At 47.5% G+C, this 18,499-nt stretch overlaps 5 protein-coding genes across 5 annotated transcripts; 3 read left to right on the top strand and 2 right to left on the bottom strand.

The window, feature by feature from the left end:
• Positions 1 to 113: 113 nt before the first annotated feature.
• Positions 114 to 2,664, top strand: C7974DRAFT_300588 (Indigoidine synthase A like protein-domain-containing protein; the record flags this gene model as incomplete). Its single annotated transcript, XM_046137803.1, has 4 exons — positions 114 to 288; positions 345 to 926; positions 976 to 1,273; positions 1,332 to 2,664. The coding sequence occupies 4 exons, from the start codon at positions 114 to 116 to the stop codon at positions 2,662 to 2,664; spliced, it is 2,388 nt and encodes a 795-aa protein (XP_046002717.1).
• A 788-nt stretch (positions 2,665 to 3,452) lies between these two features.
• Positions 3,453 to 3,985, bottom strand: C7974DRAFT_371141 (uncharacterized protein; the record flags this gene model as incomplete). The annotated part of the gene is made up of 2 exons (XM_046139999.1): positions 3,453 to 3,766; positions 3,817 to 3,985. The coding sequence occupies 2 exons, from the start codon at positions 3,983 to 3,985 to the stop codon at positions 3,453 to 3,455; spliced, it is 483 nt and encodes a 160-aa protein (XP_046002718.1).
• Positions 3,986 to 4,637: 652 nt separating this feature from the next.
• On the top strand, positions 4,638 to 6,934 carry C7974DRAFT_382628 (acyl transferase/acyl hydrolase/lysophospholipase). The gene is made up of 4 exons (XM_046140692.1): positions 4,638 to 4,897; positions 4,954 to 5,482; positions 5,517 to 5,519; positions 5,641 to 6,934. The coding sequence occupies exons 1-4, from the start codon at positions 4,741 to 4,743 to the stop codon at positions 6,572 to 6,574; spliced, it is 1,623 nt and encodes a 540-aa protein (XP_046002719.1). The 5' UTR covers positions 4,638 to 4,740; the 3' UTR covers positions 6,575 to 6,934.
• C7974DRAFT_459734 (VTC domain-containing protein) lies at positions 6,935 to 9,886 on the bottom strand. The gene is made up of 2 exons (XM_046146117.1): positions 9,171 to 9,886; positions 6,935 to 9,122 (listed from the first exon to the last, which is right to left on the bottom strand). The coding sequence occupies exons 1-2, from the start codon at positions 9,585 to 9,587 to the stop codon at positions 7,143 to 7,145; spliced, it is 2,397 nt and encodes a 798-aa protein (XP_046002720.1). The 5' UTR covers positions 9,588 to 9,886; the 3' UTR covers positions 6,935 to 7,142.
• Positions 9,887 to 11,636: 1,750 nt separating this feature from the next.
• Positions 11,637 to 12,995, top strand: C7974DRAFT_459735 (glycoside hydrolase superfamily; the record flags this gene model as incomplete). The annotated part of the gene is made up of 2 exons (XM_046146118.1): positions 11,637 to 11,690; positions 11,751 to 12,995. The coding sequence occupies 2 exons, from the start codon at positions 11,637 to 11,639 to the stop codon at positions 12,993 to 12,995; spliced, it is 1,299 nt and encodes a 432-aa protein (XP_046002721.1).
• Between the last annotated feature and the right edge of the window lie 5,504 nt (positions 12,996 to 18,499).

Here is an 18,499-nt window from a genome sequence, read left to right on the forward strand (position 1 = left end):
GAGTGCGTGTTGCGACGTGCGCAGGTATTCGTGTCCACTCGGAAACGCGTCCGTGCACCGAGAGCTCAAGCTCACCCGCCGCGGTTGATCCCCGCAAAATCCATCAAGACACCATGAGACTGCTTTCCAGAGCTATACCAAGACCCCGTCTGCCACAGCGGTGCTGCACGTCGCTGGGGAGACGTCACCTGACCAACAATGGCTTCTTCCGTGTCTCCGAGGAGGTGCGAGAGGCACTGCACTCGAAAAAGCCAGTCGTGGCGCTGGAGTCGACAATCTACACCCATGGTGCGTGCGAACCGGTCCAGCTCGGCGATGCGTACGGTTGTTGACCGTTCACGCAGGCTTCCCATACCCCGAGAACGTAGCCCTCGCGTCTCTCCTTGAGAGTGTGGTCCGAGTCAATGGCGGCGTGCCTGCAACGATAGGCATTCTGGATGGAGTCGCGCGTGTTGGCCTGGATCCCGAAGAGTTGATCAAGCTCACCGAGTCTGCCGGCCAGCCGACCACCTTGAAGCTGTCCAGACGAGATCTCAGCTACGTCTGCGGTCTGCGATTGACGGGCAAGAAACTCAACGGTGGTACGACCATCGCAAGCACCATGCTTCTCGCCGAGCTGGCGGGCATCAAGATCTTTGGGACAGGAGGCCTCGGTGGAGTTCACCGAGGCGCCGAGTCGAGCATGGACATTTCTGCTGACCTGACTGAGCTTGGCAGGACACCCGTCTCTGTCGTCTCCAGTGGCTGCAAAAGCTTCCTAGACATTCCTCGCACGCTCGAGTACCTGGAGACCGAAGGTGTGGGTGTCGGCACTTTTGCAGATGGCCGTGAAGGCAAGGTAGACTTCCCAGCATTCTGGTCGAGGGACAGTGGCGTCAAGAGTCCAACAACTATCAAGGACGAAATTGAGGCCGCTGCCATCATACGTGAGCAATTCTGCCCGTTCTGTTTGCTGCGTAAATTGACACCGTCTAGACGCACAACACGAGATGCAGATCAGGTCTGGTCTACTCTTTGCCAACCCTGTTCCACTCGAGGCTGCGATTCCAAAGCCAGAGATGGATCTTGTCATTGAAGAAGCCCTGAGGCAAGCGGATGCTCAAGGCGTATCCGGGAAGGATAATACGCCTTTTGTTTTGGCAAAGGTAAAGGAGCTCACCCAGGGCAGATCTATCCCGGCAAATAGAGCCTTGATCGAATCCAACGTGAGGCGAGCAGCCATCATTGCGCGCGAGCTGTCCGTTTTGGAGAAGAAGCAAGCAGAAGCCCAAGGGTGAGCCAGACACTCTTGTTGCTCGATTGTAGAACTGGCGCTGATTGTAGGTACATAGAACTAGCTCGTCCTTCTTCACTCCAGTGCAAGTTTCCCCTGTTGTGAACGAGCTGCCCACAAGTGCATCACCATCGATCTCTAAAGCAACTGCGACACACATCGCTACATTAACTCGTATACCCGAAAGTACCGCACCTGTCGATATTGTCGTTGCGGGTGCCCTCGCTCTCGACTTCTCATGTGACTACGCTCCATTTGCGAATTCGTCAAGTCAGGTCGACCCGCTGCCTCATACTTCCAACCCCGCAGTGATAAGTCAGAGTCTCGGAGGCGTAGCTCACAACATTGCTAAAGCGGCCCATCTCCTCGGTTCTTCTGTGCGTTTGTACAGCGCTGTCGGCAACGACATGAGTGGTCGTGCTGCGACGAGCCAACTGGAAGGTCAAGGCATGTCCACCATCGGAATCGAGACACTACCCGCGCCAGCAAGAACGGCCCAATACATCGCAGTCAACAACACCAACAAAGACCTTGCGCTCGCTATGGCCGACATGTCTATTCTCGAGACCATACCTCAAAGCCTGACGTCTTCCCTATCCTCCTCCCTCTTTGCCGACCCCACAGCGAAGCCAAAAGTTTTTGTAGCAGACGCGAACTGGTCGTCGCCTTCGCTCCGAACGTGGCTCTCAACTGCGCACGGGGCATCAACAACGACTATTTTCGAGCCAGTATCCACAGCAAAAGCGCTCCGCGTCTTTCCAGCCGACACACAGTGCATGCCAATCTACCCTAATCCGCTCGCCGACATCATCACCCCTAACAACCACGAACTTGTTGCGCTCCACTCCTACGCCCACGCCAAGGGTTTCTTCGACACGCCGTCTTGGTTTTCCATCATCGACGCGCTAGGCATTCCTTCAATAGGTCTGCGTGTGCCGTTGACGACACTAACAAGCAGTGAAGTCGTTGATGCAGGACTCCCCCAGCAGGCGATCAAGTTGCTCCCCTTCTTTCCTACCGTCTTGACAAAGTTAGGGCCACAAGGTGTCTTGATGACGAAGTTGTTGGCGAATGATGCGCCGGAGTTGCGCAACGACGATGAGAGGCAGTATGTTGTTGCGCGCAACCGAAACGGTGACCGAGCACGAGACGTGGGCGGTTTATACGTGCGCCTGTTTGCAGTGGACAAGGTGTTGCCGCCCGAGGACATCATTAGCGTGAACGGTATTGGAGACACGTTTTGCGGGGCGCTAGCGGTGGGGCTGGCGCGGGGCCGGCGAACGCAGGAGGTTGTTGGATTTGCGCAAATGGCTGCGAGCTTGAGTTTGAGGTCGAAGGAGAGTGTTAGTCCCCGGCTAGAAGAGCTGAAGGACGCGGTGGGGAGATTGTAGAACTGGGCGACTATCGCAATCTTAATCTAGCTGTTCCGCATTGAGTCGATGGAGTAAGTGCTACGAACGGATGTTAGCTATGAATAAACTATGCCATGGGTGTCACTGTATGACGAAAGCATAAGGAAGGAGATCAGAGGCGTGGTAGCAGATGACCGTTGTCTGGTGCACGAGGTCGAGCGTGAGGCCTGGCATAGAAGCCAGATTTGGTACATGCGAACAACAACGAGACGGTCGAGATGTTGCAAGGGTAGATTTTGGTTTATCGAGCCAACTTGGGTAAACGACTTCATAGGGCCTCGGGAAGTACCAGCACAGCTGTACAAAATCAGTAGCCTCTAATTGGGAGGTGGAAGGGTCGGCGCTCGCAGACTGTTCTGGATTGCGGTGCGAGCATGAATTGTTCTGTTACAGGACAAGCCTTCCAAACCCTGTTGCTCATTTCTTCTAAAAGGGACGGATTCCAAATGCTTGATTTCCCAAAAGACCAGGACTCCGTTCAGCGCCGTTGCTTGTGAGACATGCTCGGGTATCGATGATGATAGGGACAGAAATGACACAAAGGGAAGGGAAAGGAGAGGTAGGTGCGGCGACGGCTGGCACGGCTGCTATTCCGGAAGATGATGACGGTCCAGGCTGATCGGCGGCTCTGCATGACCCCGCAGAGACTGTCGGTGGCGGATGCGCCAACCAAGGGAGATGAGACAGCGTGAATGCGGCTCAACTGCGTCGTCCAGAGTTGGAAGCGAGTCAGCCCTACGGGGTCGGGTGGCTGAGGCGAGATGCGACTACCTCTCGGAAGGGAAGGTGCCTGCAGGGCTCACGTGCTGTGAGGACTCTGGAGAGTTGTTCTTGGAAGACTCGGGGGTGGGCGTGTGAGTCTGGAAGACGATGTACAGCTGGTCGTAGCTGCCCATGACCATGTGCTTCCACTTGGCGACGGTGGGCAGACCGACGTTGGCGACGGACGACTTGGGGGCGATCTTGTCGGCGTACTGCTCCCGCTCGTCGGGCAGGTAGAGATCCTCCTGGTGGATATCCATGCGACTGGCGCCCCGAGGAATGGGCTTCCGGGTGACGCGCATGAACGGCAAGTCGGGGTCTATGGCACGCAGGTCAGACAGAGCGCCGCAGCAGGGCAGGGCTACTCACGCTTGTCGAGCTCCGCGCAGAGGGCTCCCTCGGTGGTGGATTCTAGGCCTTTGGCGCCCGAGCGGTACTTGTAGACGAGAATGGACTTTGTGCTGTGCTCATCGAGGTCGAACAGGCTGCTGGCCTTGCTGGCCGTGGTGCCCGATGTGGACGTGGACTGGAACGTCATGCTGGCCTGCATGGAGAGCGGACGGAAGCCGAGCAGGCGGCGGGCGGGCGGCTGGCAGGCGGCTGAGACCGGCGGAGGGTTATAGGAGGGAGAGTGCTAGAGTGCGGGCGGTGGAGCTGGTCGTGGACGGTGGAGCGGGCGGTGGCTGCGGGCTGTGGGGCGCGCTTTGTACAACGGGCGATGGCCAACGTCACTGCGGCGGCGCCGCCACCACCACCACTCGACCACTCAGCGTCGACATGTTGGAGCATCGCTAGAAGCGCACTAGCGGCATCACGGAATGGAGCCACCAGCCTTGATCAGCTGATCGTTCGCGCCCTCTCAGGCGCTCTTGGATGCATTGCAGTACATAGGTATGCGAAGAGCAAGAGCGTCCGGTGGCGCAGGCGGCGGCGCGCCGTGATTGGGCAGGCCGCGGCAGGCACTGCCAGGCAGATGACCCAGCTGCGTTCCAGGCGATCAGCTGCGCGGCGCACATCACTCGGCTCGTCACGGTCGCACCGCCGCCGCAGGCGAATCACGTCCCCGGACGCGCGCTGAGGCCGCAGCCTCTCCCGCGCCGGCCCACTGGCGCGCTGCTGCACCTGAGCCGCCGCGGCTGCGGTGCCTTATGAAGGGAGCGCGCCCAGGCGACGACGAGCACCCGAGCACACTGCGCACGACGAGCAGCTGCGCGCCGGCCCAGCACCCTGCCCCCGGAACGCTCGCCCGCACGCGCACCGCCGGACGGCGTACAAAGACGCGCTGCGCCCACCATGACGCTCCAGCTGCCCCAGCCCCAGCCCGCGCCGTCGCGGCCGCTCAGCATCCTCACCACAGGCACGTCGGCGACCATGGCGGACAAGACCGGCGACGCCTGGCGGGGCGCCGTCGACCGGCACAGCTGCTGGGAAGACCTGATCCTGACGCTCGGTGCGTGGCCCGCCCGCCGCCGTGCCCCTGCCCTCCCCCCGCTAACGCGCCCGCAGACGGAGGCGGCATCCGCGGCTACTCCAGCCTGCTCATCGTCCAGCGGCTCATGCACGAAGTCGCCCTGTGCGAGCGTCGCCTGCAGCTCGCCGAGGGCCCCGTGCCGGGCAGCGCGCGCCGCACCTTCGACGAGCACGACTTGCTGCCCTGCCACTACTTCGACTACATCTACGGCACCAGCACCGGCGGCCTCATCTCCGTCATGCTGGCCCGCCTGCGCATGACGGTGCCGCAGTGCCTGGACATCTATCGCCGCGTCGGCCACGAGCTGTTCGGCCACCGCCGCAACATGCTGCCGCTGGCCACCAAGTACCACCACAAGCCGCTCGAGAAGGCCGTGCGCGACATCGTGAGCCAGTACTGCAAGCTGCACCCGCACTGCGACGGCAAGGATTATCATCCATGGGACTGGGACCCGCTCGACGACCCCTCGCCCAATCCCTCGGCTACCTCCACGGTCAACACGGCCTCGACCTACAAGACCTCTCAAAACCCCGCCTCCATCCAGCCCATTGACCGCATCTGCCACGACCCCTCGCCCAATCCCTCGGCTACCTCCACGGTCAACACAGCCTCGACCTACAAGTCCTCTCTCAACCCCGCCCCCATCCAGCCCATTGACCGCATCTGCCAGTCGTACGTATGTGTGCTTTTCCCTTGCAGCACCTCACTGACTCGTCGCCCAGCATCTGCCTCACCGCAACCCACAACGGCCAGATCGACGAGGCCTATCTGCTCCGCTCTTACAACCACCGCTACGACCAAGACATCCTGCCGCCGTGGGTCCGACCCTACAACGAGGGCGCCGACAAGCTCAAGATATGGCAAGTCACTCGCGCTACGTCAGCAGCGCCATTCTACTTTGATATGCTCATTGCCGACGTCGGCAAGAAGCGCGGTTTCAAAGGCTTCAAGGATGGCGGCATTCGCGAAAACAACCCTTCGTACGCCGCCTACAGTGAACACGCTTCGTTGCGCGGAGACGACCATGAACCCGCACTGCTTCTGTCTGTGGGTACTGGACGCCCCAACAACAACAATGACGGGTTTGCCGCCGTGTGGCCAGGGCCTCTTGGCAAGATCTCACTGCTGCAAAAGTGGAGCGAGAAGTTTGCAGTCTTCAAAAATGTCTTGATCAAGTATACCGAAGGCGAGGCACGCCACAAGACAATGCGCACCATCGCCAAAGGCGAGCATCGATGGTACAAGCGCTTGAACGTCGATCAAGGCATGGAGGGGCTTGCGCTGGACAACTGGGAAAAGGGGCCCTGGTTCAACATCCAAACCGGGGAAGACAAAGTCGTGTCTGGCGGCAAAACCCTTTCACGCATGGAGAAAGCCACCGGCGACTACCTCAACCGCAATCACGTCGAGACCCTGGATGGTGTCAAGGAATACCAGCCCCCGAAGATTGTCCTCCAACAAATTGCAGAACGCCTTGTACGACACCGCCGTCTACGAGAGGAAACCAAGAACGACAACCTCAAGCGTTGGCAGACGCACATGGGCCAGTGGCTGACCGGTGAGCTCAAAGATGAGGACTCGCCCTGCGTGCCTCTTGCAAGGAATCCAAAGGCAGCGAGTCCCGGATCTGGGCCGCCCACCCGCGGGCACGCATGAGCGGCACGCCGCGAGACGGACAGCACCGCTTTGACTGTGCTAGGCAAGTCTTGTGTCTCCTCTTCGTCCCATTTGTGACTTTCGGAAGCGTTCGCATAGCGTTATTTCGTCTTGTGTTTTGCAGTCCTCGTACAGCATGCTTCCCTTGTGTTTTACAGCATAGCGCGGGAGCATCTCATCTCAGCGTGTTGGAGAGTATCGGTACGCTAAATACCCCGTCTTCTTCGGTCTGGGCGTTCGGAAAGAGCAGGCGTTGAGCATTGTGTTTTACATACATTACCGCAGTTTTGGCCTTGTCGTGCCGTGGCATGTGTGGCAGAGCGCACATAGGGCTGAAACCACATCTTGGGCAGCGCGTCAAGGTACACAACATAGTTATTTCTGACATATTCGAGACATAACGACCACATCACTCTCCATCAACGTTCCAAGTCATCGCGTCCACTCTCCGTTCGTACATGAACGCCAGCATTTCCATATAACCGTGACGCGGTAACCGCCTTGGGACCACAGGCCAGGCTTCAGTCCCGTCCAGAAACCGTCCAGCATGCTCTCTCTCCTTCACAAGCTACGCACCAAACTTGCCCTTTAAATCTCCCTTCAACCCGCCATCGTACCCTCCCTTGCCCAGCCTGTACCCAAAGCTCACCGCCACGGCAGCCAGAAGCCCCAGACACAGCAGCGTGGGACCCCACTTGTCATGATACACGACCGCTCTCCTCTCCCTAATCTTGCGCACTCTCCACAAATAGAGCCCAACGGAGTACAGCAGCGCTAGGCACGCAATAATTGTAAACGCCCAAGCCGCCGCAAACGCAAGCCCGTCGCCGAAATTCAGCAGCGTCGCCGCAATGCTGCCAATGAGGATGCTGAACTCGAGCCACGAGAGGAACGTGCGTTCGGTCGCTAGCTGGACCTTGGGTTCGACGCGGACAGGGACGTGGATGCGTTTACCCTTAGGGGCTTTGAAGCGCTTTACCTCGCCCGCCTGCTTCCACGTTGGGACTCCGAGAGAGAAGCCGCCGTCGCCGACATCCGTCGGCTTGGGGTGGAAGAGGAAAATGAAGCCGTTGATGAGGGTTGTGCCGACCGTTTTAGCCGTGTGTTCTGTCCACTTTTTGGCGTAGTGGAGACCGCCAACACGCTTTGCTTCTGCGAGGTCGTCGTCTTCGTCGTCACTATCAGAGTCGTAGATTGGATAGTCGTTGTCTTGATCGCGTTCGGCCGCGACACGTTCTTCAATGTCCAAAGCGTTGGCATGGTTGCCGTTGGTGAGAGTACCATATTCTCTCGTGCGGGCAATCTCATTCTGTTCCATGACATCGCGAGCTTCACGGAGTCTTGTTAGCTGGTCATCGTCTTGGCTTCCATTAGCATAGGGAAGGCCCATGACAGCGTCGTCGTCGTCGCTATCATCGTCCAAGGTGTTACTGGTGCTGATGTCATTGCTAGCGCCTGGTCTTACAATGCCAAATTTGTGGCTGACAGGCTTGCGGATGTCAACGTCCATCTGAGGATACCAGTAAGGAAGCAAATTGATCCTTGCGGGGTTGAGAGTGGCAGTTCCATGTATAAACTTGGAGAATTTAGGGACAGCTTCGACCAAGTGCGATGAGGTCAGGTCCCGAATCCACTGTGGTGCCTCTGCACCGGCTGCAGTCTGCAACTTGACTTCGAGGACGGCGTACGGGAACAGCTCCTTGTCTTTGGGAGGAAGCTGTTTGAAGGGCCAATCCACGCCAATATCTGTGCGGCGCCAATTGTCACCGGCACGCTTCTTGCCGTCCAGGTTGTCTTCGCGGGTCATGGATAGCTCAGTGTCCAGCGAAATTCGGACTCGTGCATCGCCGGGAAGCTGAAAGGCGGTGCGATGGTAGAATGAGCGGGTGACAGGTACCAGGGTGCGGTCAATGATACGATATTGGATCTCGCGGGCAAGTTGCTCGTCTGATGCAATGTCCTTCTCAGGCCTTTTCTGCTCCCTACGCTCCTTCTCAAAGATCTTTGCGGGCAGCAACTTGCCCTTCAGGTAGTCATTGACATTCTTCTCCTTGAGCTTGAAACGCGCCTTGACTGACTCCTCGCCGGTCCAGTCTTCACGATGGGTCTTGCGCTCGATGAAGATGGTATCGCTGTTCATGCCTCCATACCAACGCAGACGGATAGCCTCGGCGCCCTCTGTCTTCTTGAGACGACCCTCGTACAGCTCCCAGGTATCGGTGTTGTCGAAGTAGATGGAGGTGATGGACGCGTCCTCCTCGTTAAACTCCTTGTTGGGGTTGAAGACTAGCACAGGGAGGTGCTTGAGGACGATGAGCTTGAGCTCGACGATGTTGTCGGGATGGACCCAATATTTGGTGGTCTGCCGGACAAAGTTCTGCTGCTTCCCTCCGGCGGACGAATCGCCTTTTACGGGGTTGCCGCGGGTACGGACAATGTCGTAGAGCTTTGAGAGCTTGACAATGTAGCTGTCATAGTTGTCCTGGAAGAAGGGCTTGCGCTTGAGGCGGGCGGCGAAGACGGGCTTGAGAGCCCAGCGGGTGTTTTTCTGCGGCGAGTCAGCGCTGTTCGGTGTCTACACTGCGCGTGTGCATACGTCATGCTTCTTGATGATCTTCTGGAAGCCTGTGTAGTTCAGCTGGGTGAACTTGGCCAGATCGTGGACATCTGCAATGATGTCGCTGAGATCCTCCTCCAGCAGGTCAAAGTCCTCTTCAAATGGATCTGCGTCCTCGGTGCTCGGCTGCGACTGCAGGTGGTCCTGCGAGCGGGCGACGGCAGTGCTGACCTCCTTCTCCGAGGCTGCGATGCGGCGGATGATCTCGTCGCTCTTGACGCGCACGAAGCTGTAGACCTTGTCGAGCTCCTTCTCAAGCTGCTCGACAAAGGCTTGCTCGGCCTTCTCGTCCCACGTGTGGTGCACGCGCAGGGCCGTCTTAAGCTCCTCGTAGTCGATGTAGTAGAAGAGCCAGTCCCTGTTCAGCGACTGCTTCAGCTGCTGGCCGAACCTCATGATAGGCGATGGGAGCGCGACAAGCAGCGCGACGCACTTCAGACGGGGTTGGGAGACGGATAAGAATGCGACCCGGCTTCAAGCAAGACAGGCTCTGGACGACCTGCGCGGCGGTAGCGCAGAAACGTGCCTGACGGTGGAGCTCTGCTGTTTGGCTGTTTGGGACTCGCGCATGCCGCGCTGCAGACTGCAGTGACCAGTCGTCGACCGCCCAGCCGCCAATTAAATCGCCACGTGCCGCGCCTGTCTGCAACAGTTGCGCGCCGCCGCCGTTCACGGTGGCTTGACCGACTGGAAAGAGCGACCCAAAGCAGACTCTGCACTGCTGTTCCTGCTGCTCTGGTGCGCAGCATGCCATGCTGGCCTGGTGCCAAGGCAACCGCGCGCCATTGGACTTGCTGCTGCCATTGACGAATCGGAGGCTGCTGACGTGCATGCTGACCAAGCGACACCTTTGGTGCGATCAGGGCTTGTACCTACTCTATCTGCACCGCAAGACACGGGGCAATAGGCGACTCGGCGAGCTCAGTAGGAGGCTCCAAGGCTTCAGACTCCAGGAGACGGCAGTACTGCCTACGACATGAGCCGACCACCTTTACCTATCTAGGTAGTCGACGCCGCAGAAACAGAAGCCGAAAACATGCCTGCTGTACTTTAATTTGCCGTGAATTTAGAGATGCATACCACAATCACGTGCTACAACGCATCATCGACAAACTTGTGTCCAAGCACACGCATCTCTCCGGCATCGAGCTCGGGTGCTTTTGACGATACCTACACAGTAAGCATTTTTGTTGACGAACCGATGACGCTCAATATCAGCGACAAATCCAGAGTCAGAGTCAGACACCAACACACCCCGGCCCTCGGCGGTACTTTTACACCTCGACACATGTCCTGGAATGAGTTTCATCGTCCGCATACTAAATTGAGGCTCAGCTCGGGATTTGAAGCTCAACAGATAATCCCGACTCCCGCCTTCCAGATGTTCTCATGGATCAATGGAGCTGAACGGCCACACACTCCGTGGCTTGTGACTGGGGTGCGAGGACATCTGCACTAAATTAGGCCCACGCGCTCGAGTTCTCTACCGCCGTTCCTGCGTCAAGATTATGGTTCACACGAACCTCATTTGAATGTTCGGCGCACAAGCGCATAGTTGACTACGGTTGTACGACGTTGCGCGTACAACATGTACGTTAGCAGAATATACCTACATCTTGCACTAACACAAGGAAGTCTGAGCTCGGGAAAAATTTACGGTCCAGATCGATATCCTGAGATATTGCAGATGTGCCTGGAGCTAATAGTGACAACCTTTCTTCTTTTCACACAATCTGACTCGAGATCGCGACGTCACGACTGTCAGACAACAAGTGCCCTCAGGTAGTACGACAAAAGGAAATTCCCCTCACAATCACCAACGGTCCGTATTTCAGCCTACTGGTACTTTGCACTGAATGTGGGTGCATGCAAGGTTGCGGCTAAGTCAAGGTTCTTTGATCCAGTCTTCGCCTTGCCCACAGCAAGACTAGCAGGCACGTCGGTCGAGAGCTACATTGCCACTGCAAGCAAAATCTGGCCAAGCTTCGATCGTCGAGTGCGTGGAGATAAGCTTCTGCGGAACAAGGTTTGCACTGGCCTCCAGCGTGACCTTTGGTGCCAGAGTGGGACGTGAACCTAGCCTTACAACCGTAAACCAATTATCGGCTCTGGCATCGGTGCTAGAACAGGTACCGCTCTCAATAGCTTCGACGTTGGATCCATTCGAAAAGTTGGTAGAAACGTGGCGATATCGTACCTCCAGTGTCGGTCATCTAGGCTGACACTAGCCAAATTGATCCGATTTGTAAACTCGTAAGCCCGAAAGAGCTGTTTACAGGCGGCTACGAGTTCGGCTTGATCTCTTAGATCTTATTTATAGCTCCCAGTACCCTGATTCACGTCTCATGGCATGTATAAATGTCAAGCAGTGTCCCATTCAATACCCCATCGCAACCTTCTACTTAAGCATCAATCTCGCTTTTGCTCATTTTCTAGTCTTTCGATATGAAGCTCTTTATTGCTCTAAGTGCTACTCTTCTAGCCAACGTTGTCACCGCTGTGCCGACTCCTGGTCTGATCAGTAGCATCCTCGGACACCTCAATAGCGAGCTAAGCCAGCTGCTGAACAACCTGGGTATTACAATACACACAAATGGCGACAAACACGGTGCAACCGTCAACTATCACAACCAGTGTCCCTTCGCAATTAGCCCAATTACTGTCACTATCAAGCTCAAAACCCACGATCTCACCTTCCCTAAGCCTTCTGGATTCATAAATTGGAAGACATTCAAGGCAAACGGTGCGAACCTTGGTGGATGGCTTGAGAAGGAGCAAACTCATGATCCCATTTGGTGGGCTCAAGTTGGTGGGGAGGGCACTTCTGACGAATGGTCTCTTTGTCAAAAGCTGGGCAGCACCTGCGGCCCGATTCTCGAGGCGCGATATGCTTCCTTCCTCAATACCACTACTATCGATCAGTTGGCTGCTGTTGGTGTAAACACCCTTCGCATACCAACTACCTACGCTGCCTGGATAGATGTCCCCGGTTCTGCCCTTTACCACGGAAACCAACAGCGATATCTTAAGACGATTTCTGATTACGCCATTAACAAGTATGGCATGCATATCATTATTGGTCTTCATTCTTTGCCTGGGGGTGTCAACAACCTCGACATCGGTGAGGCTTTCATGCATGACGGTTGGTTTTACAACGTCACCAACCTAGATTATTCGTTCAAAGCGATTGATGGCATCCTCAATTTCGTGAAGAGCAGCGGCAAGATTGCTTCATTCACTATCGCTCCTATCAACGAAGCCTCTGACAACCTTGCCGGCTTTGGTACCCCAGCCGGCCTCTCCACCAACGCTACCAACTGGATCAATACTTACCATGATGGTGTCTTGAAGAAGATTGCCAAGGTCGACAAGCGCATCCCCATGATGGTTCAAGATTGTTTCATGGGTGCATCATATTGGAGTCCCTTCTACGATCCTTCAAGCAACATCGTTTTCGACTCACATGTCTACTACTTTGCTGCTGCTGGTGCCTACTCGCAATACATCAACCCAGCCGTCTGCGGCCAGGCTTCTTATCTCGCCCAGGAAACCAAATTTCCTGTCTTTGTTGGCGAATGGTCCTTACAGACCATGTACAACAACACCTTGGCCGGTCGTAAGGCCCTGTTCGATACCCAACGCTACGCATGGAACAAGTATGTTGCAGGCGGTACCTTCTGGACTGCAGTTTCGTACAGTACTGCGAAAGTTGATGGAGAAGGTACCCAACGCGAGTACTGGTCCTACATTGACTTGATCAATCAGGGTGTTATCACGCTGTCAACAAACATGTCTTACTGTTAAATTCTAAAGGCTTACTATTTAGCAGTATAAAAGTACTAGTATATAGTAATTAATTAACTTTTAAGACTTACTATCTCTAAGTAATAGTTTTTATAGTATTATATATCTAGAGCTTAATTCTTTTAAGATTATAGTTTATACTTTAATTTAATACTATTCTTTTTCTCTTTATAAGTTTATAAGCTAGAGTATAATCTTCCTTAGGTTAAATTTTATTTTCTAATAATAAAATATCTTTTTCTTTCTTAATTTAAAACTAACTTTTACTAAGTATACTAGTAGTAGCTAATATTACTAAGTTATAGCAATATAATAGAGTAGACCTACTAGCGCTTTAGCTTCTTTAAAGTTTAAATATAGAATTTTAATTATTTTAGGCTAGAAAACATAAGCTAGGCACTTAAGAAGCTTTTTTTTTTACTTAAACCAAGGCATTTATTCTTCTATTTTACTTATCTAGAGTTTTAAACTTACTATAAAAAGTAGATATAAATAGGTAGAGATATGCTAAATTTAAAGATACCTAGCTATTAAGGTTATACTTTAAGCAAAGCTTATAAGCACTATTTAATTAGTTCTTAGGGATAAATACTATTAGGGAAACTAAAGGGGTCTTATACTAAGGAGTATAGATATAATCTATCTATCTTAAGGGTAAGAGGTAATAATAAGTAGTATAGAGTAGACTATCTAGCTTAAAGGTTAGAGTTAAGATCTAATATTATAGATTAATACTTAGGTTAAACACAAACTATAAGTGTTATGTTCCTACTTGCTATAAACTTAGAGATATTCTATAGATATTCTAGTATTCTATAATATGCTAATATTAGAACATATTAGAATATTATAGAATTCTTAGAATAACATGTAATATATTTTATAGTAGTATTCTACTAAGGTTTTAGAATAGGAGGGGTTATATTATTATTAGTATAAATACTAACCTTCTTAAAGACCTCTAGGCTGTCCCTAAGTGTTATTAATCCTTCTATCTCTTATCTTCTACTATATCCTATCTTAGGTTTATAATACTATCCTCCCCTTTTAATCTTTATATCCTTATAAACTAACCTATAACTTCTAGAAGTACTTTATACTATAAATCTATTAGTAATTAAATTAACTATATAGGGTAACTTATAATAGTATCTTATTAGTACTATATAAAGTAAGGTCTTAAGTATTATATAGTATTATTAAAAAAGAAGTATAGAAACTACTATAGTATAGGCAGCTAGAAGTGTATTTTAATAAAGGTTCTAATTCTAAACTTTACTTATATTAATTAGGAACTAGAGTATTTAGAGAAAATAGAAGCTAAGAATAACAAAGCTAAGTCTATAGTACTATAAGCAATACTAGCTATATATATAAAGAATGATTATATTTATAAATAAAGGAAAATATTAAAGTGTTATAAATAAAAGTAGGTAGATAAGGTAGAGTAGTATTTAAATAATATTAAGGCTCTTAAAGCTGTTAAGAATATTAATTATAATGTTGCTTAGCTAGAGGGAGGCCTAATACCTAGTTCCCTAGCTCTTAACTAGAGTGCTTTTATACTATCTATTTTAAAGGGTAATCTAGATTTTACTTTTAAGAGTACTAGAATAGGAGCTGTTAGTAGTTTATAAGGCTTATAACTAGTTCCTATATATTCTCTAAGTCTCGGTATCCTAACTACTTAACTAGGAATTCTTTATCTAGTCTAGTTCCTTAGTATTTTATTATTTTCTTAACTTCCTATTTATTATTACTATTGTTTTAGTAATAGAAGTCCTTCTAGGTTAGTATTTTAGTGTTAGCTAGTTCTAATAAGGAGATATAGAATATAAGGTATATTTTTGCATCTTTTAGTAGCTTAAGTTAATAGTTAACTAGGCTAATTTTCTCTAAAATAATAAATAGTCTTACTTTAACTTTGTCTAGTTTTTTTATTAGTCTTCTTATATATAGGTTTCTTATAAGGAGGTATGCTTTATCCCCCTTCTTTAGTAGAGGTGCTATTTTTCTTTTCTTATTAATATAAGAGATTACTTATAACTAAGCTTTAGCAATATTCTTAAGCAATTTCTAATATACTTCCTTTAGCTTCTATACTAAGGATATTACTAATTCTATTTAAATGTTACTATTAAGACTTTATATAAAGAGATTTAGATATCTTCTATAATTTATAAGGAATAGTATTATACTTATTACCTTTAATAGTTTATTATTATATATAATTTATACAATAGGTAAGAGTAAAACCTAGTTATTCTGCTATTAATTATAGTAGATGTAGAGATATATCTCTATTATCTAGTTTACTTATTCTATCTATCTATCTGTCTATAGATAATAGGCTGTTAAAAGCTTCTTCTTTATTCCTATTACTGCTAGAAATATTATCTAGAAATTTAAAGTTAAGAGCTTATCTCTATTGCTAATAATTAATTTAGGAATGCTATAGTATTAAATAATTCTATCTAGAAATACTTAAGTATACTACTCTATAGTATAGCTATATTAGAAAGGTATAAACTTAGTAGCTTTTATAAATCTATCTACTACTATAAATATTAAGTTATAATTATAGTCTATTATAGGGTCCTTAGAGATTAGTAGTTATATAATAAAATCTATTATAATGTTTGTCTATAGTATAGTTAGTAGTTCTATTGCCTAAATTTCTCTATACTTAGCATATATACTATGTTTATTCTGCTAATAGTTAATATATTCTTTAATATATTTAGTAACCTTATCTTTTATATTTAGAAACTTATAATATTATTTGATTAGTTCTATTATCTTTATAATTCTAGGATAACTATATAGTATATTATTATAATAATTATATATAATTCCTTTTTAAAGGTTATCTAGTACTTAGCTTAGTATGCAGTATTTCTATAATATATGCATAATGTTATTAAGTTGCTATAATAGTCTAAGGGATCTATCTTAGTTAATTCTAAGTATAGTAGCTTTATTAATTATCTTTTTACCTGCTAGGTTATATTATTAGCTAAGAGCATCTGCTCTACTATTATCTTTGCCTAGAGTGTATAGAATCTTAAACTTATACTAGCCTAGCATTTCTAACTATCTAACTTATCTTTAGTTTAGGACTTTAGTAGTAGTAAAGTATACTAAATTCTTATAATCTATATAGATTATAAGGTTTAAATAGCTTTTAGCATATACTTGCTAATATTCTAGAGATAATATAATTACTAAAAGTTCTTTATTATATATATTATAGCATTCTTCTAGTCCTAAGAACTTATATAAGTAGTAAGCAATTAGGTGCTATTATCTATCTTTTTCCTGCGTAATGCATGCTCCTAATGCTAGATCTAAGGCATCTATCTCTATTTAAAGTAGTTTATTACTCTTAAATATAATTAATATTAGGGGGTTAATATATGCTTATTATTATAATTTAAATATATTATCCTATTCTTTTCCCTATAAGAAGGGTATGTCCTTCTATATAAGCTTTATAAGTAGCAAGGCCTTCTTTAAGTAATCCTTAATAAATTATCTATTAAAGTTAATAAACCTAAGGAATTCTTAAATCCCCTTAACTATTATTAGGGTAGGCTAATTCTTTACTATATTAATCTTAGTATTGCTTATCTTAACTTTATATTATCCTATAATAAACCCTAAGAATTTAACTTCTTCCTTATACTATTTATACTTCTTAGGTTTTAGTTAGAGTTCTACTTGCTTTAAGCATTCTAGTACTTCTATAATATATTATATATACTTTGCAAGTATTTTAGAGTATACTAGAATATTATCTAGATATACTACTACTATCCTATTAAGGTGTGCCCTAAGGACATTATTAATTAATTTCTAGCACGTAGCTAGTATATTTATTAGACTAAATAGCATAACTAGGTACTTATAGAGTCTATATCTTATTTTAAATGCTATCTTCTATTCTTTACCTTCCTTTATATAGATAAGGTTATATGCTTCTCTTAAATCTAACGCAGTAAAGTACTAAGCTCTTTATAACTAGTCCTATAACTCTATAATATTAGATAGTAGATAGTAGTTCTTAATTATAATTTTATTAAGCTTCCTAAAGTTAATATAAGGTTATAGCTTGCTATCCTTCTTTAGAATAAATATAATAGGGTACTCTATAGGTAATTCTAATCTTCTAATAAATCCCTTCTTAAGGTTCTCTTAAATATACTTATAAAGTATACTAAGTTCCTTCTCTAATAGCTAGTATAGTAGCCTAAAAGTTAGTTACTTTCCTTTTTAGAGTTTAATCTCATAATCTTAGGGTTTATACTTAGGTAAGGCTTTTACTATAAGCTCTTCTTTAAATATCTATGCATATTATTAATATATATCTAGGATGCTAGGAGTTATATATTTCTCCTTAACTACTACTTTATAAGGCTAGGGCTAGTTGCTCTCTATATAGTTAACTACTCTATCTTAGTATATCTTAGTTAAAGCAATATTACTAATTATCTTCTTATCTACTAGTTATATTATAGTCTATATAGGTTCTAACTATATTATGCTATATTTATAGTACTTTAGTAAAAGCTTCTTAAGTGCCTAATCTATCTATAGGTTATACTTTTATAACTAAGGAATTCCTAATATAATATTATAAGTAGCTATCCTAAAAGCATCTAGGGTTATTTCCTTATAGTATCCTTAGATAGTTATTAGAATAGATAATACCTTATAGGTTATTTCTAATTCCTTAGGCATAGGTTCTCTATTAGCTACTTATAGTAGGTAAGGTTCTATCTTCTAAGTAGGGCATAGTCTAGCTAGCTATATTACTTGCAAAGAGATATAGTTAGACTATAATCCTAAGTCTAATAGTACCTATATCTATACTCTACCTAATTTAATAGGGAGTAATATAAGGTAATTAGTACTAATATTATTAATAGATTAATCCCTAGCACATATTATTTATACTAGTCTAAAAAAGACTTATCCTTGCTATCTAACACTTCTTTATATTTAAGGGATCCTTGCTACTTCTTAGCCTCCTTATAGCCCTTATAGTTATTATATAGGTATTATTACTAATATAGGTTTAAGTAGTAATTATTAATTAATAACTATTTAATATAACGTAAAGCATCAGCGAGCCGGCCACACCAGCGAGCCGGCCACTTTTCCTTGGCACTGCAACTTCTCCGTACAATACAACATGCAACAACAACACAAGCAGAAATTAACTCAACAAGAAGGTAGACTTACTCTTGCCCTTCAGGCGTACACTAAGGGACAGTTTCAAAGCGTGCGACGCGCTGCTGCAGCCTACAACGTACGTCATCAACGGCTCTCTGACCGGCTCCACAAAATCACATTTCGACAAGAAGCACTACCAAACAGCCAGAAGCTCTCTGTAACTGAAGAGCAAACAATCGTACAATATATACTCGAGCTTGACTCGCGCGGATTTGCCCCTAGGCTCTCTGAGGTGGCAGATATTGCAGATAAACTTCTCGCTGTACGTG

This window comes from Boeremia exigua (assembly GCF_020726555.1).
Source record: "Boeremia exigua strain MPI-SDFR-AT-0100 chromosome Unknown C7974scaffold_1, whole genome shotgun sequence".
Lineage (NCBI taxonomy): Eukaryota > Fungi > Ascomycota > Dothideomycetes > Pleosporales > Didymellaceae > Boeremia > Boeremia exigua.

Coding starts and splice junctions, on each gene's coding strand:
- C7974DRAFT_382628 (XM_046140692.1), top strand. CDS start 4,741: ATGACGCTCCAGCTGCCCCAGCCCCAGCCCGCGCCGTCGCGGCCGCTC. Junction 4,898..4,953: donor AGACCTGATCCTGACGCTCG/GTGCGTGGCCCG, acceptor ACGCGCCCGCAG/ACGGAGGCGGCATCCGCGGC.
- C7974DRAFT_459734 (XM_046146117.1), bottom strand. CDS start 9,587: ATGAGGTTCGGCCAGCAGCTGAAGCAGTCGCTGAACAGGGACTGGCTC. Junction 9,123..9,170: donor AGATCATCAAGAAGCATGAC/GTATGCACACGC, acceptor GACTCGCCGCAG/AAAAACACCCGCTGGGCTCT.